The sequence below is a fragment of the Podarcis erhardii genome (assembly GCF_964252035.2).
Source record: "Podarcis erhardii genome assembly, chromosome: 2".
Lineage (NCBI taxonomy): Eukaryota > Metazoa > Chordata > Lepidosauria > Squamata > Lacertidae > Podarcis > Podarcis erhardii.
Window position 1 is genome coordinate 54,229,122 of NC_138498.1, and position 24,658 is coordinate 54,253,779.

General features: G+C 42.9%; 1 protein-coding gene and 1 long non-coding RNA gene across 7 annotated transcripts in view; one reads left to right on the forward strand and one right to left on the reverse strand.

Annotated features, from left to right (window-relative positions):
- Positions 1-1,837: 1,837 nt before the first annotated feature.
- On the reverse strand, positions 1,838-22,910 carry LOC309336453. 5 transcript variants are annotated; one of them, XR_014154005.1, is made up of 5 exons: positions 22,281-22,682; positions 17,852-18,026; positions 7,982-8,066; positions 6,689-6,843; positions 1,838-1,936 (listed from the first exon to the last, which is right to left on the reverse strand). It is a non-coding gene; the product is annotated as an uncharacterized lncRNA (long non-coding RNA). The 5 variants fall into 5 exon arrangements; XR_014154006.1 differs by lacking the exon at positions 1,838-1,936 and adding an exon at positions 3,352-3,737; XR_014154007.1 differs by lacking the exon at positions 1,838-1,936 and having other exon boundaries at positions 6,562-6,843; positions 22,281-22,353; positions 22,657-22,910.
- Positions 21,095-24,658, forward strand: part of DPYSL3 (dihydropyrimidinase like 3) — a 57,689-nt gene continuing 54,125 nt past the window's right edge. Inside the window, exon 1 of one of the 2 annotated variants that reach the window (XM_081852112.1) lies at positions 21,095-22,004. In XM_081852112.1, the coding sequence (XP_081708238.1) occupies positions 21,648-22,004 (357 nt within the window). In that variant the 5' untranslated portion in view covers positions 21,095-21,647. The remainder of the gene's footprint in view (positions 22,005-24,658) is intronic. The other variant, XM_081852113.1, reaches the window with a different exon arrangement.

Below are 24,658 nucleotides of genomic sequence, written 5' to 3' on the forward strand. Positions count from 1 at the left end.
GCTGCACTGTGATGACCTAACTCTTTTACTATGTCTTTACAACTCAAATGCAGCCTGGGAGCCATTAGCAAAAAAAAAGAGAGAGACCAGTGCCCTGATGTGTTCTCTGTGCTTTTGTATAAGGGGCTAGTGAGTCAGCTCATACATCATTCATTCTTTGCATAAATAACAGGACTTATTCTTCTCAGTTAATTGCATGCTGGGCCTTCAAATTTTGTGAGAGACAACCTGTCTCCCACCCTTGGATCCAGACATTCTTTCCAGAGGCACATTCCAGCACAGGCTTTGAGTTTCTGAACACCTTCCGTTCCACATAGAATTCCTCATGTCTCCTCAATAACTGGGGAGGAAAGGCATTTTGAGATGCCCGTGGCATTTTGTGGAAAGCCATTAATCACAGATTGCAAGCCACAACAATAACCCCCACCCCTTTGAGCCAAGAGACTTTAGTATTCTTATTTGTTGAAATTGTAGTCTGCTCCACACCCCTAGTCCTTTGTCAATCTTAAAAGCTATGTGCATTATAAGCATAAGAATAACTGACCAAAAACATGGTAGGAGCTGGAACACAGCCTATTGTTTCTCATGGGATGGCTAGTGAGAATGGCACTGTTTACACCCACTACAATGAGATTTGGGGATGGTCTTAAAAAGTGATTGGATAAATTCATGGAGTATACTTTATTTCTGTTAGTGGCTACAGGGCCACAGCACTGACACTAACTTCTCCCTTTTCCTCTGCCCACAACGACCTTGTGCCACTATTCTCCATCCTGCCACTTGCCATCTCATTGTCTCGCTCCTTACCTGCCACTTGCTACCGCCCAGGATTTCTGGGGCCTTCCTTATGCCTCAGTGCTGGGCTCTGAGAAAGGGATCCTGTGAAAGGAAGCAAGCCATTGTGACTGAGATGCCATGACCGTGGCAAGCACTGTTAATCTGAGGCCCTTCTTCACGTGCCTCTTCCACAAGAGGTCCGGAGGGTTGTAACACATGAATGGGGCCTTTCTGCCATGGCTCCCCATTTGTGGAATTCTCTCCCCAGGAAGGCTCACCTGGCACCTTCATTACATCTCTTTAGATGCCAGGCAAACACATTCCTCTTCCCCAAGGCCATTGGCTAATTTTACGTGTTGGGCCTCTTAAACGTGTTGGGGTGGAGTATTGTTTTTCAGTTATTTTGTTACGTATTGTGTGTTTTTAGGTTGTAACTCCCCCTGTGATCTTCAGATGAAGGGCAGTATATAAATCAAAATGATGATGATGATGTTGACAATCCCTCCTGGCCTGCTGCTTGAGCCACATGGCTATATATTATAGTGCTGGCCCTGAACGCTATCAGTCATGATGGCTAAATATGGCCTGGTCCAATGGCCTGGCAGTCTTAATAAGGTCAGTGGAATGGAAGTTCCCAACACTTGCTACAGTTATCTAGTACAGTGGTACCTCGGGTTACAGATGCTTCGGGTTACAGACGCTTCGGGTTACAAACTCCGCTAACCAGGAAGTGGTTGCTCCAGGTTAAGAACTTTGCCCCAGGATAAGAACTGAAATCATGTGCGGTGGCGCAGCAGCAGCAGGAGACCCCATTAGCGAAAGCACGCCTCAGTTTAAGAACCGTTTCAGGTTAAGAACGGACCTCTGGAATGAATTAAGTTTTTAACCCGAGGTACCACTGTAATCAATATACATCTGAAACTAGCATAGGTGGAAGTTCTACCCATCCCGTAGTAACTAGTTTTCTATTCAACTTGCAGAGTACTAATTTAAAATAGTTTTTCCTCTCTTTAAATCCAAGTATACAATGAAGGCAATAACATAATCTTAATACTATGCATATCTATTCATATATAAGTTCCACTGATTATGTGTAGGATTTTAGTCTTTTTGTCAAATGGTGTGTTCTGCCCTAGTTGCAGTAATTCTTGTTCTTGACCTAAAAATCAAGAAAAAGAGTGGTTAATTATAAAAAAATCATACAGAAGGCATAAGGTATATGAAAGAAGGCTTTGCCTGTGGTAATGGAATAGTGTGGAAACGCTGTGTCTGCTATTTGCTCTGCAAGAGCACACTGAGATTTTTCTAGAGCAAGTTATTTGTGGCTTGTAGCCTCGATCTTGGCATAATACGGAAATGTAAAACAAAGATTGCTGTAATGGGAAATACAAGAAATTTGTACAGGATGTTATAATTTGCAGCACATTAGCAATTAGATTATTAGGTCCCTGGAAAAGAGGACCTATCAGCATATTTGTAAAAATGCTTTATAGAAAATCTCTTTGCTTAAACAAAACTCTGTGCATAAATGTAACTTATTTTGGAAAAAATAGTCTTTGGGCACTTCATTGCATGAAGTGCTGTCCTGGGTTTTAGGTATTTATATACATGGCTGGGTGGGGGAATCGTAAACAGTGAAGCTGAAATGAAATGTATCAACAAACATACTTTTTTGCCATTAATTTCCTTCTGGCTTTACTGTTTACGATTTCCCTTCTCAACAATGTATGTATGTATGTATAGGCTCACAGGCCCTAAAGGAAGAAACCAGACCAAATAGCACTTCTATTGTACAGCTTATTTAGGCTGCAGTTCTTTATTGGGTTTCTGTAACTGTTGGGAATATGTGAGTGTGGGTGATTGTGTGCAGGTGCAGAATGGCTAAGGCATAGGCATGTTAGTAGATGTGAATACTGAGTATTAGTGTATTGAGTGGAAATCTCTGTTATGGAATATGATGTTTTATATATTTTAACCATGGATTTTGATGGTTAGCATATTGCCTTTGATTTTTTGCCTTTTCTGTAAATTGCTTTGTGACCTTTTCTGATGAAAAGTGGTGTATAAATACTTAAAATAAAATAAACAAATAGTATTTATACACACACATTGTTATGCATATATGGTGTTTTAAAAATTATATCTGTATTTTTAATGAAGATTTTAGATTTTTTTAAGGGGTGTTTCAGCCAATTAAATAGCATACAAATTCTGTTAAATATATCACACCTACGACTCAGGATAACATTTGTGCATTTGATGAAGCAAAAGCTTTTGTCATAATTAATAAGTTAGTTCTTAAAGTATCACGCAACTGCAAGAGACTAATATGCTGGCCTCCTCTGGAAATGGTTGCTTTGGATAATATTGATGGAAGAAAAGGCTAGTTGCTTACAGCCTATAATCGTGCTTCTGTAGCATCTTTTAAAAACTCTGTTTTGCTTGTGCTGTAAACCAAATAGTAAATACTCTGGTTCTTGTGAGTTTCTTGATAGTTTGAAAGATTCACAATTAGTAGTTTATGTTGCTCCATAATGCAATGATGACTTTGAAATTTACTTTATTGATTTACATAGTACTCTTTTGGTCCATCTAGCTCTGAAGGAGCTGTTTTGACAAACAAAGATCACTCCCATCCCTTCCTCTTTAGTTTCTTTTAATTGGAGGTAGAATTTAACTTGGAAACTAATGCATGCATATTTATTATGCACAATGTAAAACTACTTTTATGTGCCCCTAAAACAAATAGACACAGTTACAATTAAAGAAAATCCTACTGTAATTACACTGACTGACTCTCCCATAAACATTATTCGTAAGAGGTCAGCAAAGCCACTTCCACTTTGTATATATATTTCCAAGAGAAAGTTCAAAGACCAGTGCTGTCACTCTCTTCCAAGAATTTCCAAGAGTTCTTTTAGATAAGCCTAGGCTACATGGATGTGCTGATTCATATATCACTTTGGAGAAAGAGAGAAAATCAGTGAAGGCAATCTGCAGCTTCCAGGATACTTGATTAAAGCCCAAAGGAATGACAGTCTTTGCCAAATATTTATATTGCAAAACCCTCAGCCTGTGCTGGTTAAATAGTATGAATTCCTTTGTATATTAGAAAGGGACACTTATAAGTAATTGAGTGTTCCATTACAGTGGTACCTCGGGTTACATACACCTCAGGTTACATGCGCTTCAGGTTACAGACTCCGCTAACCCAGGAATAGTACCTCGGGTTAAGAACTTAATTCATTCTGGAGGTCCGTTCTTAACCTGAAACTGTTCTTAACCTGAAGCACCACTTTAGCTGCTGCTGCCACGCCGCCGTCACATGATTTCTGTTCTCATCCTGAAGCAAAGTTCTTAACCTAAGGTACTACTAACATGAGCCTCTGATATTGGTAGGCATTCTGAAGCCTCCAGATTGGCCAGGCCTGGTCTAAAGACTAGGATCTTAGGCTTCTGCCTTGTCCTGCTTAGCAGAACAGAACCTTCTAGCTGTAGCTCCAGTGCCAAGCCACTGGCAATGGGAATGTAAAAATGAACAAAGCTTCCAGGCTCTGGTTATGTCTACACATAGCCCCAATCTGGCTTTGTCAAGAACAATATTCATGATTTTGGAGGGGCAAGAGAAGAACTCCACACTAATCATGTTGATAATGTTCCATCCCAGTGGCTTTTCTGTTTGCGCCAACATATTTCAAACCCAGAACAACTTCCCTGAAGAACTTTGCCTTTGCTACGCACAACCTCAAACTGAACTCGCCAAGTGGATGCTTAGAGTGACAGGCATACTCTATGGATTTTAGCAGCACAGCAACCTATTGTAGCAATCCCTAAGGAAAAAATATTTGCTATTAGTAGCTAGCTTAAGGGTTGTTTTTTGTCCCCAATTTGGTTATTTCTGCAGACTGGGTTTTTCTTTACAATCCCATCCCCTTAGTGCTGTTTGGTGACCATTGCAAAGGAGGAGGCCAAAAGTAAATGAATGCAGGATAGACATGAATGCTAGCCTTAAATGTACTGAGTAGGAGCATTACTCTGAGTAAGTCACTACTGGCTGTGAATGTAGCATCTGTGGAGTGTTCCCATTTTTGCCATGTTGCATCTCTCACTCTGCCTGGAGCCTTTTGTGCCTTACATTGGCCCAGTTCCCGAACAGCTTCTTCAAATGCCCAAAGACTTTGAGCTCATTCATTTCATCTCCACAGCTCCTCTTGCTAAATCCCAGAGCTTCAGTGTCTTGCTTGATTGATGAAGGCAGACAGCTTTCTTTGGCTCGTATAATCAGGAGGAGCCACTGAATACTCTCCACAAATGTGCATTTCTTTTATGGATTTCTTCCTCTCCATTTTTAATTTGGGGTAAATTCATCCCAGAGGTGAGATTATAACTTTATTCCCGCCCACAAAAAATACTCCACGAGTTATGAACTGAAACACAGTAGTAGTGTTTCCATGAAAATGATTCATTTAAATATATCTAAGACAGGCATAGGCAAAGTTCTTAACCCGAGGTATTATTTCTGGGTTAGCAGAGTCTGTAACCTGAAGCGTCTGTAACCCGAGGTACCAGTGTGCTGAGAACATATTATCTCAGAGGTGCCAGGTCCCACACTGCCCTCCAAGTCCCCATAAGTCAGGCATAGGCAAAATTAGCCCTCCAGATATTTGGGACTACAATTCCCATCATCCCTAACTAACAGGACCAGTGGTCAGGGATGATAGGAATTGTAGTCCCAAACATCTGGAGGGCCAGAGTTTGCCTATGTCTGATCTAAGACAATAAACCCAGCAATCTTCTCTAAGGTATCCTCTTCCCTCTTTGGACACCTCTTCCCCGAAGGAGTCCATGAAGCTGCAATGATAGCCCACTACTTGATCTATCTCTGCTCCAGGAATGAAGAAAACATCTCAGCTTAAAGGCAGCGTTGCCTCATGGGCAAGCTTTGGAGCAGTGGGTGAGGCCAGAGGCAAAAAGTGGGCAAGACAACAGATGTGGTCTCTGTGCAGTAGGTTACAATCTATACAGATGTCAGTGGTTTCTACACTCACATTTCCACCCTCCATCCAGACAAGAAAGTGGCATTATTCAGGGACACATTTCATCCAGACAAAAGTACTGAGGAGTGTATTGCAGGGGCAGTAAGGAGGGTATTACAGGGTAGATGAGGTAGGAAGTCTGGTGTGGGAAGAATCCCAAAGGCTTGACAGAGAGACCTGGAGGGCCACATTTGATCTCCAGTCATGAGATTTCCCAGCCTTACAGTACCTTCCAGGGACTGCCAATGCAGCACCCATGCACAACATTACCTCCTATGGCACCTGCAAAAGGTCTCAGTAAATATCCACTCAAAAATCCACAATGCACAAGAAACAGATTGGTCTTCCTGTTTCCACTGTCTTGGCCTCTCCCATATTGAACACACCCCTTAACAAGACCAGGTTTCATTGGATGCCAGGCCTGGGCACCTACCCTCTTTCCATTATGAACAGAGGAGAAGGACAAAGAGCTTCTTTAGGAGAGTGTGGTGGTAGATGATGTAGGAGACTTTTCCCATTGGTGGGGAAGGGGCTGAGGGTGGCATGCTCCCATCATTCTGTGGTCCTGCCTCTTTTTCCGCTCTCTTGGATGTGGCAGCCATTGTGTGTTAATGTTACTCTCCCACAGCCATCGTTTTGTATTATGCCACACACCCCACAGCATCCATGTTATTGGTACCCACGGCACTTTTCCAAAATTCCAAATGTGCCAACAAAGGTTGGCAACTCCTACTAACTATACACTATATCCTAGGAGAACTTGTTAATTCATGCTAATTCTCCTGCTGCTTTATGCGGATGGCTTTAAACAATAATGATTCTACTTTTATTCACCCTCTCCTCCTCCTTAAAAAATAAATAAATCTGTGCCTCACATTGTCAGTTCTTGGCCATGTTTTCCTGTTCCTGGTGACATGTGGCAAAGCAGATATGTGGAATAAAGAATTGTCCAAAGGTAAGTGGTGGAAATGTTGTCAATTTGGATAAGTAGCAGTTTAGGAAAAGGGGGGTTGATGAATCTCTCCAGCACCTGAAACAAAAGCAGTAGGAAAGGTTTTGGCTTAAAATAAAAAATAAAAATCTGAGATTCAGTTCACAGCATTTAAAACATCTGTTTTTCCTGACATGCAACATGTTCTGTTTTAGAATATAAAGAACTTAAACATATTTTCATCTGTTCCTACTTTGTCGAGCAGCCGTTGTTTCTCAAAACAAACTTCTGCCAATATCTAGGTTCATTTGATGGCCAAAAGTATGTCTCTCTGTAGGCTTTCTTTTGCATGTCTCTTCTTTCAAGTGCAAAGCATTAAAAAATAAACTCCAAATGCTGAACATACGACTCTCCTCCATCCCAGAGGCTGAGATACTTAGAAATTTGCTTTTAGAAACAAACTGTCAAACAATGAAAGTGGGATCAGCTTTATTTTTCATGCCTTCGATGGAAATAAATGGTTTGCATCCTGGTATTTAAAGCCTCATTGTACCCTGTAAAAACCCTCCAGTTTTAATGCTAGCCTAAATAAAATATTTACTTATTTTACGCTTAATATTTTTCCTTAATGTAAGACAGAGTCACTTTCTGAGCATAACAGACAGTTTCTACTCCAGGGCTTTGCATGGGACAAGCAGTTGCTAATTTGAGGAGAGAGGTGAATACAAATTTTGGGTTGGAAGGGAAGCAGATCATGAAACTTGTATTGGGGGGAAAACCAACAACTTGGAAATTGTGTGGATAAGATCCCTTGTCTTACTGAGGTGGACTGTGCTATTTCATACACAACACATTTCTCCTGGTGAAGGGTCAGGGTGGAGGTACTCTGGCCTCATAACTGATCATCAGTAGAACACATGGTTCAGTTCCTAGCATCTCCATGGTTATAAGAAATATTTATGAGCTGAAGAGCTCCTGCCTATACTGAGCTAAATCATAGAATTATGGAACCATGGAGTTGGAAGGGACCCTGAGAATCATCTAGTCCAAACCTCTGCAATGCAGGAATATACAGCTTTCCCTTACATGGATGGAACCTGCAGTCTTGGTGTTATCAGCACCACGCTCTAACCAACTGAGCTATCCATTTGACCAAATGGACAAATACTGAGCGAGATGGATCTGGCAGAAGGCAGATCCATATGCTCCTGACACATTACCGCAGGTGTAGCATGACCTGAAGACACATCCTGTAGCAGCCTTGCTGAAGGTCTGGGTCACTGAGCAGACAGGAGACCAGCTGGGAATCTTGTGCATGTCATCTTAAGTTCCATGGAAGAAAGGCATGATATAAACATAATCACAAGTATTTATTATTTCAAAAATTCATATTTGCCTTCCCATCTTTTAGTGCCCAAGATGGCTTATTTAAGGTCAGACGATTATTTTTAGAAATCAGCTAATACATGGAAATATGGAAACAAAAACCCAACCATATGCCCAAACGCATCAAAAACTAAGTCTGAGAAGAAGCAGAGCAACTAACAGTGAGCAGCCATCAGGAAATGCCTTGATGTGTAAAAGATGGCGCTGACTCAGTTTTTCTGCGGTGGGTGTTCCAAAGACTGCAAATGCAAGGGTCCTTCAACACGTACTTTGCTTCTGAAATGGGAGGACTTGGAGCAGGGCTTGCACCGATGACTTCAGTGGATAAGCAATTTCATATAGGAGGAGGCAGGTCTTCAGAAATGCCAGTCGTAAACCTAAATCCCAGTCTGGCCACTGAAGGTCATAACCTAGCTATGTTAGAAGGTCATAGCACTAGCACTATGTTAGTGGTGCTACACAATTTGTAGTGAGAACTTGCAAAGCAAACAAGGAAGTCTTCTAATAGACCTCTGGGAAGACATTTTAATTCTGTTTGCTGGGGTTTGTTTTTTTACTAGTTGACTTCTTGAAGTTCCTAATAGGCTTATATGCACCCTTGTGTGGTGGCAACCATTGGAGATTACACTGCTGGCAGGAGCGTCTCCTCTGCTGTACTTAAAATGGGTGAAACGGGGGCCTCCATGGTGGTGGTACAGCCCCCTGATCATTCATGCAGTCACTGCGTGGTATTGCTTTCCTCAAGCATGAAATGAATGCAAATGCAACAAGCTATTTATATTCAGTACAATAATAAAAATAACTATAATTTCTTAGGAATGTAATATTGGCTCTGAAGAAGCATATGCTAACCTAAGATTAAAGCTCATTGCTTTAACCTGGCAATCCATGACCAGCTGGGATCAAGACACTGAAATGCCCTTGAATTCTTTGCCAAGTTAAGCCTTTAAGTGACAAAATAAATATATTTGCTTGGGTGGACCACGACAGACTTACTGCCATTGCTGGGAGAAATGAGTCGTGCATCAGATTAACCGCTGGCAGACTCTTTACAAAAGGCCAAACAGATTCTGGAGACTGTGGTCGCTTCATAAAGCTCTTTCTAGGGTGAATCCCATTGGTGCAGAGCATAGGATCAGGATTCAAAGCACTTTCCCAATGTACCAATGGAGGTATCTTGCTTTGAAGATGCAACATGAAGACACAACAGTTCAGCACATCCTGTTTTGGCTATGTGGGACAACCATTGAAAGGTGGACATGAGAAGTAGTACAGGAGACATAGCAATGTAAAGAAAAACTCTGCTCACTTTCAGCCTTAACAATTCTGAGTTATTGTTAACATTATTCCTAACTGTGCAAAATGCCGAGGGCTGCCCTTCTGCCAGGCCTACTTTCTTAGAAGAGGAAATATATAATTACAGTGTCCTTCCCATTGTAATTTCCCTTTATTGCATTTTCAATAGATGATCTATGGTGCTAGCTATATATCAGCTATGCCAATCGGGTTATTCCCTCATTACTTGTCTTCTGTGTACAATTACGAAAGGGTCTGTCTCCAGATCCACCAGAAAACCATTTTAATATCATTTCCCACTGATGTGGTGGTAGCTAAGAAAAGAGGAATTTCCTACTAAGGACTTGACTTTCAGATGGTTGGTTTGGGATGAATAAGGAGTATGTATGTGTGTGCGGGCAGACAGTTATTTCCTTGGTATTATTCCTTATTTCATTTGTGTTATCTGCCTTCCTCCAAGGAGTTCATATTTTCTAGATAATTGTGAAAGGATGAGACAAAAATCATGGTGTAGCAGTCAGAGCAGTTTTTTCTAACTACAGTGGTACCTCATGTTACAGACGCTTCAGATTACAGATGCTTCAGGTTACAGACTCCGCTAACCCAGAAATAGTACCTCGGGTTAAGAACTTTGCTTCAGGATGAGAACAGAAATTGTGCGGTGGTGGTGTGGCGGCAGTGGGAGGCCCCATTAGCTAAAGTGGTACCTCAGGTTAAGAACAGTTTCAGGTTAAGAACGGACCTCCAGAACAAATTAAGTTCTTAACCCGAGGTACCACTGTAGTGCACTCCAGCTATGCTGGCTGGGATTGATGGAAGTTCTGGTCCAAAACAGCTGAAAGGCCCAGGTTGGAGAAGCCTAAGATACAGCAATGGCCTAGGGCTGTGAAGACCGAAGTTCAAATCCCTGATCAGGCATGAAGCTTACTAAGTAACTCTGGGACAGTCCTGAACTCTCAATCTAACCCATTTCTCGGGGGAGAACCACATGCACCATCCTAAACTTCTTGGGACACAAATGAACTTCATCACTTAAAATGGTATGAAGTGCTAAGCAAAAGTGTTTGGAAAACAAATACTGAGCAGCACTGTTTACCTGATGTTAGCTTTCTTCTTCTTCTTTGGGAACAAAGATAAAGTAACAGACTTAAAGACAAACATTAAGAGGAATGTTGTGGTCATGGCCCTGAAAGCAGCTGTTTGTGTGTAATCACCAAAATATTTTATTCTCCAAGCACCTAAATCATTTGACCCACATGAGACAATCCAGAAACATAAAGACTCAGGGATGGGGGAAGTTTTCCCTCGGTGTCTATAAATAACTCTCATGCCCAATGTAAAATAGAGCAAGAATAAAAACTAGATTTATTATACCACAGTGCTCTATTTGGTTTCGACTGAGGTGACCCACATCTGAGGGAGGGATGCTACTAATATTTTTTTTAAGAATCACTGCACCGTATAAGCACTTTTGAATTGAAATATCAGCTGAGATCTACGCTACTGAGGATGGACTATAGTTCAGTGGTAGAGCAAGTGCTTTGCATGCAGAAAAACCTAAAGTCCAAACTCTGGCATCTCCCATTAGAGGATTTCAAACAGCAGGGCTGAGAAAGGCCTTTGTGAGTCAGAGTTGACAGCACTAGGTTAAAGGTAGTGGGTAGGAGGTAGATCGTGGCACCTTCCCTCTGCTGGGGTGTGCGTGCAAAAAATGCTGGCATAGTTGGAGATAAACTGATAATGCAAAACACTTTTCAAGTTCTTAAGCAAGAATGCAAAGTCAGAATCACTTAACACAACTCAGTTATGTTAAGACAAGCTGAATGTGCATTCTTTGCAAAGTTAAAAATGCATCAGTGGACACGAAGCAGTTATCCCCCCCCCCCACCTCACCTTACAATGGCCCTGGGCATTCCTACTGGGCATCAGTGGGTTGCTTATTGCTGCTGCTTGAAGAGGAATCAGTGGTTTTTTGTTAAAAATTTAAAGCATCAGTGAAGAACCTTTTTCAGCATGAGGACCAGATTCCCTTCTGGGCCACCTTTTGAGAGTGATGTAAATTTTACCTTTGTGCAGGCTAGTCTGCACACACTAATATATACTGCTGTCTCCCATCTAGACAAACAAGAGTTTGCCAAAGTTCAAGGGCACATTGCAGCCAGCCAAAAACGCTTGTGGTGCAAAGGAAGGGCAGTGAGGGGTGTGGTCTGGGGAGAGTTCCATGGGCCAGAGAGAGAATCCTGGAGGGCCACATTTGGGTCTGAGGTTCTCCACCTGTCTTAAACTGTTGGAGAATGCACCTTCAGGGGTGAAGTCAAACCATTGGAGAGTTACAGCGCCTGCTGTGGCTGTAGAGACTGATGAGGGAGAGACGTGTTTTGTTGCAGCTGGGGCAGATAAAGGCACCCAGTTGTGCTGTTGCAGATGCACCATGGCATTTCTTCTCTCTGCACTCTTCCCAGCGGTCATTCCTCCTCTAGTCACTGCTGTGGATACACAACCTGATTGTTTGTCTGCAAGTGCTGCAGTTGACTGCAAGGGACTCCCACATGGTGGGGTTAATGTTGCCAGATTTCATGTCACGCTTGCAGACATCTTTGCAATGCAGAGTTGGTCTGCCAATGGGCCTGGTGCCTGAAGCTGGCTCCCCGTAGATTACACCCTTGGGTATCCTGCCATCTTCTATTCTGTGGAGATAGAGTAGACGTCACTGAGACAGGAGTGGGAACATGCTGGGAACATGTGGGCTTGGGAGAGCACATCTCTGCTTGAGACTCTGTACTGCTAACTGATGCCCAAGGCTGCCTTCTACTAATCCCTTTACAGTGGTACCTCAGGTTAAGTACTTAATTTGTTCCGGAGGTCCGTTCTTAACCTGAAACTGTTCTTAACCTGAGGTACCACTTTAGCTAATGAGGCCTCCTGCTGCCGCCACACCGCCAGAGCACAATTTCTGTTCTCATCCTGAAGCAAAGTTCTTAACCTGAGGTAATATTTCTGGGTTAGCGGAGTCTGTAACCTGAAGCATATGTAACCTGAAGCGTATGTAACCCAAGGTACCACTGTATAGAAAAGACCTTTTAAAAAATTACACACTCTGGAAAACTGGGCCCTAATTTCCTGATAACATCAAGGTTTCCAGTTGTTAGGAAAGCCAGATTGCACGTAAAGAGGAAGCTGATAATTGCAGTGTTTCACTTTACTCCTGATCTCCATTCAGTTTTTATCACACAGTTTGGCTTACTGTAGAGAGTTTGGAAAAAGAGGTCTACTAAAAATAAATAGGTGTTTGATAACACATGTTTTGATGAATCATCTACGAATCATTTTTGGGAGACGCTGAAATTAGACAAAACACCAGAAAATATGTTGTGGCATTCCGTCTTGCCTTGGTAGGGGACATACAGACAGAGTAGTAAACCAACAGGAATTTGCTATTAGTAACTTGGTTTCTGTCATTTGCATAATAGCAAAATGTAAGAAATGTTTCCCACAATTACATATACTAAAAATTGTGAAAATCAAGTGTTTTTCCCCCATGACATGTTCATAAAGACATTTTAGTTAAAAATTATTCTCAATTTTCACAAAACCTAGCTAGCAGACCCACAACAAGCAACAAAGAAAATGCACAATGAATTCTAGGAGTCAAAAAATTATAGAACACCATACCATGTGGAGTGGTTATGTCTCAGTTCATTAACTAATCTGCCTGTGAAAAGGGATTTGCTTAAAGGATATTTTGAAGAAGGCTGGACAATTCTTCTTCATTCATAGTTGTTCATACAAATTGCTTGGCAAAGCACTTGGGAGCTTCTTAGCATTTCCAAGTGTCTGATGCCGAAATAGTATTTCTGTCATTTCCATTAAAGTAAGCATTTTAAAAATTTGTTTACTTTTCTGTAAAGCAATCTGACATGAAAAAAAATTGGGTTGCTGAATGAAGAATATGACATTATAGGGCAGGAGTTCAAAGTATTGTATGTTATGTCTCAGAAACTAAACTAGAAATTTAAATGTGACTATGGCTTTTTCTGGAAGGATTTGGAAAATCCCAAACATGCTCACTTGTCATCAGTAACAGACCCTCCAAGTGTCCCTATTTTCCAGAGACAGTCCTGGATTTACTGACGCCATCCCAGTTTCTGATTTGATCAAAGAATGTCCTGCATTTCGATAAGATGTCTCTATTTTCATCAGAGAAATGTTGGAGGGTATGCATTAAAGGTTGCAGCACATGACAACAAAAGTACAGAAGGCAGCTGAATTCTTCTGTTTGGCCTTCTCGGTTGTGGCACCCTCCCTGTGGAACTCCCTCCCTTCAGATGTCAAGGAGATAACTACATAAAGAAGACATCTGAAGGCAGCCCTGTATCAGGAAGTTTTTAATATTTGATGTTTTACTATGCTTTCATACAGTGCTTTTTTTCTGGGAGGACACAGGGGTATGCATACCCCTAACCATTTTGTGAATCTAACAGGAGAAGAAACTAAAAAATATATTTTTTAAAGTTTATTCTCTAGCATGGTGAATCATCAGTTCCGTCGCTACCCCCGATAGTGGCCTCATTTCCTGTCATGGTTTTTCCTGAGTCTCAGACGGAAGCGAGCATTTAATGTGTGAAGTAGGAGTTGGAAACTAGCACGGTGCTTGGTCAGTTTCATTGTTACCTCCGATGGCGGCTTCATTTACTTTCCTCGTGATTTTCTTGAGTCAAAATGAGAGTACCCCTAAACATTTTTTTAGGAGGAAAAAGCACTGCTTTCATATATGCTGTAAACCGCCCAGACTGGGTGGGTATAACAACAACAACAACAACAACAACAACAACAACAACAACAACAACAACAACAACAACATATTTTATGGGGAAAGCCTTATGTGTAGTTATCCCTTTTTTAGTGTTGACTCTGGAATAAATGTAGTCATTTTGCATTTGGGACAATTTCACTTCTTTTCCAGGTTGTCAAGACTTTGGCTGTTAATTTTAAAATTAATCATATTTGGCTGCATCCTGCCCTGATCAGTTCTCCATTTCCAGGATTCTTATTCTGAAATATATAGTACACACAGTTACATTATGTTTGTTAGGCAACTGTTTTATAATTCCTCATTCCAGCCATGGTCCCTCCTGCTCCACCTCAGTACTATTAAAGTATTCCACCCTTTTCTTTCTAACACTGAACATGAGCATTTCTACTTACTGACCCATCCTTAATGGCACACCCCTCCTTTTCTTTTTTGCTCTCTCCTAATACTGAGTAGTTATGGACAATTTCTAAGCCATTTGGAAATGAGGCTAATGCTGGGAAATATTTGTATCTTCTAATTGGATTGTGCTTGGTACTGTCAAGTAGCACACACAGCTTTGACATTATTAATATTTCAGACGATAATACTGTAAAAGGAGTCACTTGGAGATTTGTCATCCATTTAAGTAATGCAACAGAATAATGAGGTTTTGAGACAGAGCTATTAGCTGCTCTTGCATGGCTGTCTGGTTAAGATGCTGCTATTTGAAAGTCTATCAGCGCCAATCCTGGATATTTTGCTGCTTAATCAACTTCCTCTCCCACCCCCCAACCTCAATATGATGCTCCCTTCTTTCCTCTTTGCAGTAGTGTGTACCTGATCTGCCATTCTCATGAGATACCACAACCAAGGTGGTGGGGTTGTGCTACAGAAGGCTCTGGAATGGGAACTTTGTGGACAGTCAGGGGGCACAGAGTGAGAGAGTTCAATCAGGATATATGGAGGGGGGAAGTGTTAAAGCTCTCTCCTCTACATGCTACGGTCCTGATCCAGCTTCTCCCCACCCCAACAAACAAACAAGAAACAAGAAACCTCAACAGTGTATGAGCAAACTATGTAACAATCATCATATCTAGTTTGGCGGCAATATCACTTTGTGCAGGAAATCCAGACAGCAGCTACTTCTAACTTCCCTGGGTGGCTTGTACAAAGGGAAAAGGAAAAATTTGCTGCTCCCCTAAACTTGCCTCCCAGTCTGTTCCTTGCACCATTCAGATCTACCTTTCTCCAGAAGATGTTCCTAAAAGTACTATTTTGCCTAAGTCCACAGAGTCTTGGGTTTTTTTTACCCAACATTTGCTATTTTAAGTGTGAAATGGAAAATAGCCCTTTGTATTGTGAAATACAAAAACTGTTTAAAGAGTAAAAAAAACAAAAACATGCCTGAATCTCTACTATGCAGTGGGTGGTGAAAATCAGGGCTCATTTAGTGATCATTTGTTTCCATTCCATTCCATTATTTTCCTTACCCACAGACCATTGTTGGTTTTGGAGTCCGTTATACAGACAGTGGTGTGTATGAGAGGAAGAATTTATTGTTTTGAGAGTTTTCTCCTGCGAATCTTACTAATCACTGATAGACTTTTCTTAAACAAAACTCATTGTGGCTTCTGACATCAGCTTCACAGATGACTTCAGTCATGAGAATAAGTCAGAGATGGTAGTAGCAGGAGTAGGAGAGGGAACCAGACATGCTGACAATCATCTCTGAGAATGGCTGTTGTGTTATGTTGCACAGTCATTGAGTCTAGTCAATGAAAGTCTAGTCAGCAGTTCTTGAGAAATTTTAAAAAAACAAAAAAACTGATAGCAGTCAGAGCCCTGTGAATGGTCTGCTGCTTTCTAGCTGAAGTTATATATCTGGTCAGTTCTGGATGGCAGACTGTGTAAGTATGTGATATAATAAAGGGTGACCCAAAAGTAGCTATACATTCAGTCAATCAATGGATTATTTTTCTTTACTGATATTGCGAATGATGAGAACTTGAGTCAAGAACAAAGAAATTGGATTCTAAAGCAGTATACCTACTTTTGTGCCACTCTGTATATAATAAATATTTTCATGCAAACATTCATAAGGGACAATTCACATAACTGTGCACAGAAAGAAAAACACCGCAAGCTGAGCTGTGCACGCAGGAGACTCCCATAGTTTTTACAGTGGTGTCTAACATTAAACAGGATGCTTGTGGCTGTATAAATGGATTCTACCTTTGAGTACGTACAGATTCATTTACACTACCCTTTCTTCACCCACTTAACTACTGAATAGAGGAATCTGTTAGTACGGGCAACCATCTGAAGTGAGCTAGGAACTAAGAGTTGTGGGACATGCCAGAAGCTAGGAGTAAAGAGAAATAAGAGTTAGCAAGAACTAAAAGACAGTGCAGTGCAGAAGCAAAGGACAAACTGGGAGACAGGGCTAAGGATACAATAACATCCCACTGAGGAAAGACTTCATTCCTCAAGCAGGAATCCAATTTTCCCTCCTGTCCAGAAGTATCCAATGGCTAGCCTGAGTGGAGAGACTCAGTACAGGACCAGAGGATACCTCACTGAAAACCTGCCATTTGGCAGGTCACTTGCTCACCACACAGGGCAGCTCTCTGTGTGATTCTAGCAGCTTTCTCCTGATACACTGAAATCCCATTTATTTGTTTTTCCACAAGAGATCCATAATCCTTAATTCCCTATCAATAAATTGCAATCCAGGACCTTTCTGGTATAGCCAGTGACCGCATGGTAAAGATGCTATTTTGACAGTGACTATGGTGTTCTTATGATCACTTAATAAAAACCATATGAACCCTATTCTGCTCTACCTACTAACTCTTACGATTATGATTAAATGTATGCAACGGATTCAGAGACCACTGAAAGATGATGACTAATCTCTTGGTATACAGTTGCTGTCTGAATAACAGTAAGAGTAAATATGACATTGAATTGTTTTAAAGAAGTCCTTAAATAGGAGCAAAAGTATATCATTAATACCGTATTTACTCGACTCTAATGCTCGCTTTTTTTGGCCAAATTACATTGCAAAAATTAAGGTGGGTATTAGATTCAATGGTGCATTTACGTTCACCAGCAAATAATTTTTTTGTTTTGTTTCAAAGTTATGAAAATTGAGATGTGCATTAGATTCAATGGCGCATTAGACTCAAGTGACTATGGTAACTGAATAAGTGTAATAATATGTACAGTATTATGCATTATAATGTAATCACACAAACACACACACCCTCCACAAGTAGTGGCTTTGACAGTTGTAGAAACTTTTCAGTGTTGAAGACTGTACATTCTTTGGGTTCTTGTAACACTGATTAGAATGTGAGTTCAAGATCAGCATTATATCTTTCACAAGGAAGAATTACTACAACTTAAAATGGAGTCATCATGAAAATAACAATGGTAAGCAGTCCAGAGTTATCTTTGATTTTAACGTGCATTTGGGAACAATGAAATCTCTTTTGGTGAATACTGCATGCGAGATGTGCAGATTCATCATTTCACTCCTTTTACCTTGTCACACATTTAAGGAATGCCTTGCTGTGGAGCAGGATTTGCAGTTTCCTAGCTTGCCAACATTTTTGTACGTCTGCAACTTACTGTCTCAGATGAATCCTTATTTTTTTACTTTAGAGCAGCAGCTTGTTGGGAATTCATGAAACTTGTAGCTGTCACACTTTGGTTTACAGTAATCAAACCTGCACATTTTCCAGAAGCATAGCCATGTCAGTCCGTTTTAGCAAAAACAACGAAGGGCACAGTGGAACCTTAAAGACTTGCACGATGTGGGAGAAAAAAAAAAAAAAAAAAAAAGTACTTAGCAACACAGAGCTTTGAAGCCTGTTGTTATGATGCACTTTAACATTTATGCTAAACCACACCACAAAAAGCAAACTTGGTCATCAAGCAGTCAAAACAAACAATTTGATCATTACAATAGTCTGATGGAATTAACTTACCGTAATAGTCTCATAAACAAACTGTATCACACAACTCTACCTGTGCATATTTATTATTTAATCAATATAGAGTTTGCAGGTAAAAAAGTAAATGGCAAGTAAATATGATTATGTATGTTGCTATTTTCTGCTTTATGTGAAGTTGCCTTTATTCATTCATTCATTCTTATTTCTTTATTTATTTATTTAATCAGTTGCTTTATCTTGCCTAGGGCAACCCAAAACAATTTACAACCAAACATACAATAAATCTCACATAGATATATTAAAACCAAGGGAAAAGATAAAAGCATTAAACACATCCCAATCACTTTTAAAAGCCACAGATAGTTAAAAGCCAAAGGCCTAGTATCTAAAGATATATAATGATGGTGCCAGGCATGCCTCCCTGGGGACAGCATTCCACAAATGAGAAGTCACCGCACAAAAGCACTGGTCTTGTGTTGCCACCCTGCACACCTCTTGTGGAGAAGGCACACAAAGAAGGGCCTCAGATAAGGAGCGCAGGGTCTGGGTCTGTTCACATTGTGAGAGGTGGTCCTTGAGGTATTTAGAACTACTGTCTTTTTATGGAAAAGAGTTTTCCTTATCTTAAGTTACTATAAAGGTAAAGGTAACCATTAGGTCCAGTCGTGACCGACTCTGGGGTTGCGGCGCTCATCTTGCTTTATTGGCAGAGGGAGCCGGCATACAGCTTCCGGGTCATGTGGCCAGCATGACTAAGCCGCTTCTGGTGAACCAGAGCAGCACACGGAAACGCCATTTACCTTCCCGCCGGAGCGGTACCTATTTATCTACTTGCACTTTGACGTGCTTTCGAACTGCTAGGTTGGCAGGAGCAGGGACTGAGCAACGGGAGCTCACCCGGTCGCGGGGATTCAAACTGCCAAACGTCTGATCGGCAAGTCCTAGGCTCTGTGGTTTAACCCACAGCGCCACCCGCGTCCCATTAAGTTACTATAGGCAGGCAGAAATCAAAACATAAAGTCCTTCCTGGCATGGATATATGGATGGAAAAAGATACATCTGTTTATTTCTGCCTCTCATGCAATTCTTAACAGTAGCAACTCTACAAATTATAAGTGAGCCTCTGGTAAGCTAGTTTTCACTAAGCAAATGTGTTATTATCTATGTGCCTAATGTTGACCTCAGTGAGATTGAGTGCATGCTGTACCATCATGTCTTTACTTCAACGTCTTTATTTAGGGAGAGATATGATTTAATTTAGCTATAAGTCTTGTGATTATAGATGTGTATGGAAATATAAAATCATGGCTTTTGTTAGAAAATAAACTTCAGTTTGGAAGAAAAAAGAGGCCTCAGTCCCGAGCAGTCTTACATGCCTTAAACTTTCATGGATAAAAATGAAACTTTGCATAACATTCCTTCATTATGCTCTCTTGAGCTAGATAGGGTTGCCATATTCTGAAGAGCAAAAAAGAAGACACGTTTGCTGACTTAGACTTTTAACTATGGATCTCTATGACTCTCATCATGAAAAAGAGAATGTGTCCTGGAAAAAGAGGACATATGGCAACCCTAGCTAGAAACTATTATCAGTTCCAGTTCCTGGCCTCGGGGAGTAATGATGACGAGGCAAAACAAGAATTGGCCTTTTCTGCAGTGGCTCCCCAGTTGTGGACTGCTCTCTCTTACATTGCCTTTAGGCACCAGGCAAAAATGTTCACCTTCAACCAGGCCTTGGGCTGATTGTCATCCAATGCCCTTTTGGATGTGTTGTGGAAGAGGTGATAATTGGGTTGTTTCTGTTTTTATTATGTATTTTGTGGGGGGTTTTATATTGTAGTTTTGTGTTGGGAACTTCTCGGATATCTACAGCTAAAGGGTGGTATCCAAATGTAATAAATAATAATAATGTAGAACATGGGCAGGGAACATTTTCCTTATGTTACTAAATAACTGCACTCAGCTTCCATACATCTGGGATTTAGGAGGAGAGGTATCCATGTTTTATTTTAGAAATGAAATACTCCCAAACTTGCTACCTTTCGATTGCAATCTTCCTGTAACTTTAATATCTACATGGCGTACAGAAATTCATTTGGTGCAGTGGCCCCATCCCTGCATCTCCATGCCAGGAAAAATGGCACCTGCTGAACATATGCCCACAATGTGGTTGTTGGAAGGCATGGGGATTCCACCTGAAGTACTACCTAACTTGCCTGCACATTCAGTCACAATAGGGTAGGATGTCACTGGTTGTGAGCTATGGCAGCATAGGGGAATCTCCGGCCCATGGGAGATTTGGCCCACCTGGCCACTACAAATGTCTTGGAAGGTCGTTTTTTAGCAAGCCCCACTTGCTAAAGTCCTATTTGACACCAACTGCCATTTTCAGCAGCATTCCGCATGTTAAGACTTATATTTGTTATGAATGTTTCTTACATTTATGCATGTTGTGCACAGAAGTAACCCAGGAAAGAGGTTTGGGCAAACATTTGATAAACCACCAAATGCCTCCTTCTGTTCTGCAAGTCCAGTTCCTATTAAAAACACAGGAGGTCCAGATAAGGAACCTCTCACCAATGGCCAGAGATGATGGAAATTGTAGTTCAGCAACATCTCAAGGACCACAGATACCCCACACCTGATGTAGGGGGGCATAAGGAACCTCTCACCCTAGGAGCCAACTCCTGGGGGCAGAGTTCCCTTCGCGCACCCCCTAAAATATTTGAGAGGGCCAGGACCCCCCAAAGTTGATGGGCATTGTCATTCAAATAGGGTGCGTGCACCGCATCATGTGACCTATTTCTCTCTGCCCCCCCCCAAAAAAAATATTTTATTCAAATTGGCACTTCTCCCTCTCCCAACCCCACCCCTTAGCACTTGTGTGAAAAGCAGAAGTTCAGCCGGTGAAGTTTCTTTCCTGGCATGTTTCCCCCCTCCCCTCCCCCAACAAACTACTGCGAAGAAGAGACACAGATTAAAAAAAAAAAAAAGTAGACCGTCCTGTCAGGGACGTCGCGAGAATGGAGGCGAGCCGCTGCTGCCTGAGGGCTTCGGCGCCGGGCGCTTCAGGTGCCCGCCGTTGCCGTTACACAAACGTAGCCTAAGAAGAGCGGGCGCCGTTTCCCCCTCACGGCAGCGGCGGCCGGTGCTCGTCGTGTGAGGAAAAGTCCTCGTGGCCGGCCGGGCAGCCCTGCCGCCGCCGCCGCCGCCTCTCTCTCTCCCTCCCTCCCTCCCATCAGGCGCTCTTTCTCCCTCTCTCCCCGTCAGCCAGTCACTCCGCGCTTGAGCTGAGGCGCGGCGGCTGCGGCAGAGGAGCCGGCTGAGGCGCTCTCTCCCCCTTTCCCGCCTCCTCCTCCTCCTTCCTCGCAGGCAGGCGAAAGGGGCTCGACTTGCCACCCGGCGGCGGCGGCGGCGGCGGCGGCTTGGGCTCCCGAGCGTTGTTTGGCGCTGCCTTGCCTGCGGCGGCCATGACCTCGAGCGGCAGGCGGAGAGGCCGGGAGCGGGGGGAGCCTCACCAGCAGGAGGAGGATGAGGAGCTGCCCGTGTACCTGGCGCGCCCGGGCACCGCCGACCAAGTGCCCCGCCAGAAGTATGGCGGGATGTTCTGCAGCGTGGAGGGCGCCTTCGAGAGCAAGACGCTGGACTTCGCGGCGCTCAGCGTTGGGCAGAGAGGGGCCCGGAGAGCCCCGTCGCGGCAGCAGGAGCCCCAGCCGCCGCCGCCGGAGCCCGACGCGCCCCCGGACGAAGCCCCGGCCCGCAGCGTCGAAATCCGGGCCCGCTCCGGCAAGGAGCGCCTGCAAAACCTCGACTACGAGGATTACAAGGTAAAGGGGGTGGGATGGGGAGTTCCTCAAGGGTCAGAGAGGAGGCAAGGGGATCGCGGAAAGGGGTGGGGGGGGTGTCGGTGGGTGGCATCTCTGAGATGAGAAACAAAAGATGAGGCGAGGAGGGCCAGGGAGACCCGTAGCCTGATCTGGAGGGGTGTGTAATGTGTGTGTGTTCGTGTCGACGGCTCTTTGTGGAACCTGTTTCCTCGCGAGTAAAGCGCCCCCGAATCGCAGCCTTCGGCAGCTGGGCTGACACGAGGCAAAACTACTTACTTCGGGGCTTGTGCGTGATCTGCCCTCTTGAGAAACGTCCGAAGCATCTTTCGAACATCTCGCCCTCGTCAAGCTGCGAAGCGGTTAAAATTCAACAGAAGTTAAAACAAAACGGCACAAATCCTACTTGGCCGTACATTTTTACGGCCTGTTCCGAAGTTGATGATGGCTGTTAAGACGGTTACTAAGAGAGAGAGGCCCCTAGCGCCCCCCTTTCCTCCTGAAAAATAAACTTAGCAACTAAATAATGTGTGGATGAGGCATCTTTTCAACACTTATGCCATGTGTTCCCTGACGTTCCCGATAAGCCCTTGCAGCTAGGAGTAATTCTGGTAAGATATCAGGGTTTAGGGATGTAAGAAACAACTCTACATACTCTTAGTGGTGCCTGGATCTTAATTGTAGAGGTCACGTGACCACATTCTAATTATTATTCACCATCCCTGTGAATGAATCAGTTGCTCATTCTGCTCTGTATATATGCTGAATCTTCTTTATTGCTCACAGAGGTTGTGGTTAACCAAGAGGAGGCTCTACAACTTTTTTCTGTTTCTTTTCAAGAGAAAAAGGGAGAGACAGCTTTTCTTTGCCATCAGCCTGTACTGCACAAGCCGAGTGTCAGCATTTTTAAAGTTATTAACTTAAAAGCTCTATGTCCTATGTTCCAAGAATGGTCAAGTAAGCCAATCAGGAGAGAATGCAGTCAACTTATGCCAGGATTGGTTACTTTAAAGTCAGTCCTCCCCATTTTCTTCATAAAAAGGATGAACTTGGAACTTAATTTAAATGGCTTGACTTTCAAAAGTTTGACCTTATAAGGAGCAGCTGAATAAAACAGGAACACCTTAAATATTGCATCATAGAAGTAAGAGCTCTTTTGTTAGAGGTTACATGCACCCTTTTAGGTTTTAAAAGTGGCCTAAGCATTCTTTTTTTAGGGACGCGGGTGGTGCTGTGGGTTAAACCACAGAGCCTAGGACTTGCCAGTCAGAAGGTCGGTGGTTCGAATCCCCGCAACAGGGTGAGCTCCCATTGCTCGGTCCCTGCTCCTGCCAACCTAGCAGTTTGAAAGCATGTCAAAGTACAAGTAGATAAATAGGTACCGTTCTGGCAGGAAGGTAAACGGCGTTTCCGTGCGCTGCTCTGGTTCGCCAGAAGCGGCTTAGTCATGCTGGTCACATGACCCGGAAGCTGTACGCCGGCTCCCTCGGCCAATAAAGCGAGATGAGCGCCGCAACCCCAGAGTTGGGCACGAGTGGACCTAATGGTCAGGAGTCCCTTTACCTTTAAGCATTCTTTTGGGATCCAAGAATTTCCAAGTCATTTATAAATAGCCTTTATATTCCGTTGGTCTTACCTACTGTAAAACAGGAAAAATACCTGAGAACTACTAAAAATAAGTGTCCTGTCTTCTAACCCCATCCCAGTTATATTTCAGGAAATCTTCTCTAAGCTGACACCAACAAAAGTACCTGAAATCAGGGGTGCGTTTTTCTGATTTTGGTCAGTATGTTTCCTTGAGCTCATGTTTTGTTTGTAGCCTTGGCTAGAATACAGGTGACTGGTGAGTGATACCTACTCCTTTAAGGCTATGTACACATTAGTGGCTTAAAATGCAGCAAGGTTGTAGTCCCCATCCTCCCTGCTGTGTTTTAAGTCACATTTGCCAAGTTGCTGTGCACACCAGAGAGGGGGCAAGGATGTCTTCACCCAATGCACATTACCTGTTTGTTTTCCTCAAGCCTACAACCCACTTAAGGGACGCGGGTGGCGCTGCGGGTAAAACCTCAGCGCCTAGGACTTGCCGATTGCATGGTCGGCGGTTTGAATCCCCGCGGCGGGGTGCGCTCCCGTCGTTCGGTCCCAGCGCCTGCCAACCTAGCAGTTCGAAAGCACCCCCGGGTGCAAGTAGATAAATAGGGACCACTTACCAGCGGGAAGGTAAACGGCGTTCCGTGTGCTGCGCTGGCTTGCCAGATGCAGCTTGTCACGCTGGCCACGCGACCCGGAAGTGTCTATGGACAGCGCTGGCTCCCGGCTTCTAGAGTGAGATGAGCGCACAACCCTAGAGTCTGTCAAGACTGGCCCGTCAGGTGTACCTTTACCTTTACCTTACAACCCACTCACCCTGAGCTTCTGCTCATGGAGGTGTCATCTGTGCATGTAAATGTACATACTTCACCTTAATTTTGAAATGATAGTGGATTACGTTTTCAAATCAGATGAAAGCTGATTTGAGGGAAAATGCATCAGATAGCAGTGTTTCTCAAGAAAGTACATATGGATTGTGGCTGATGTCATGTGGACATGGCTTCAAATGCCAGTAGTGGAAGTGCACTGGAGTCAGAGTTAAGTGCTAAGTGTACATAGCTGGTGTT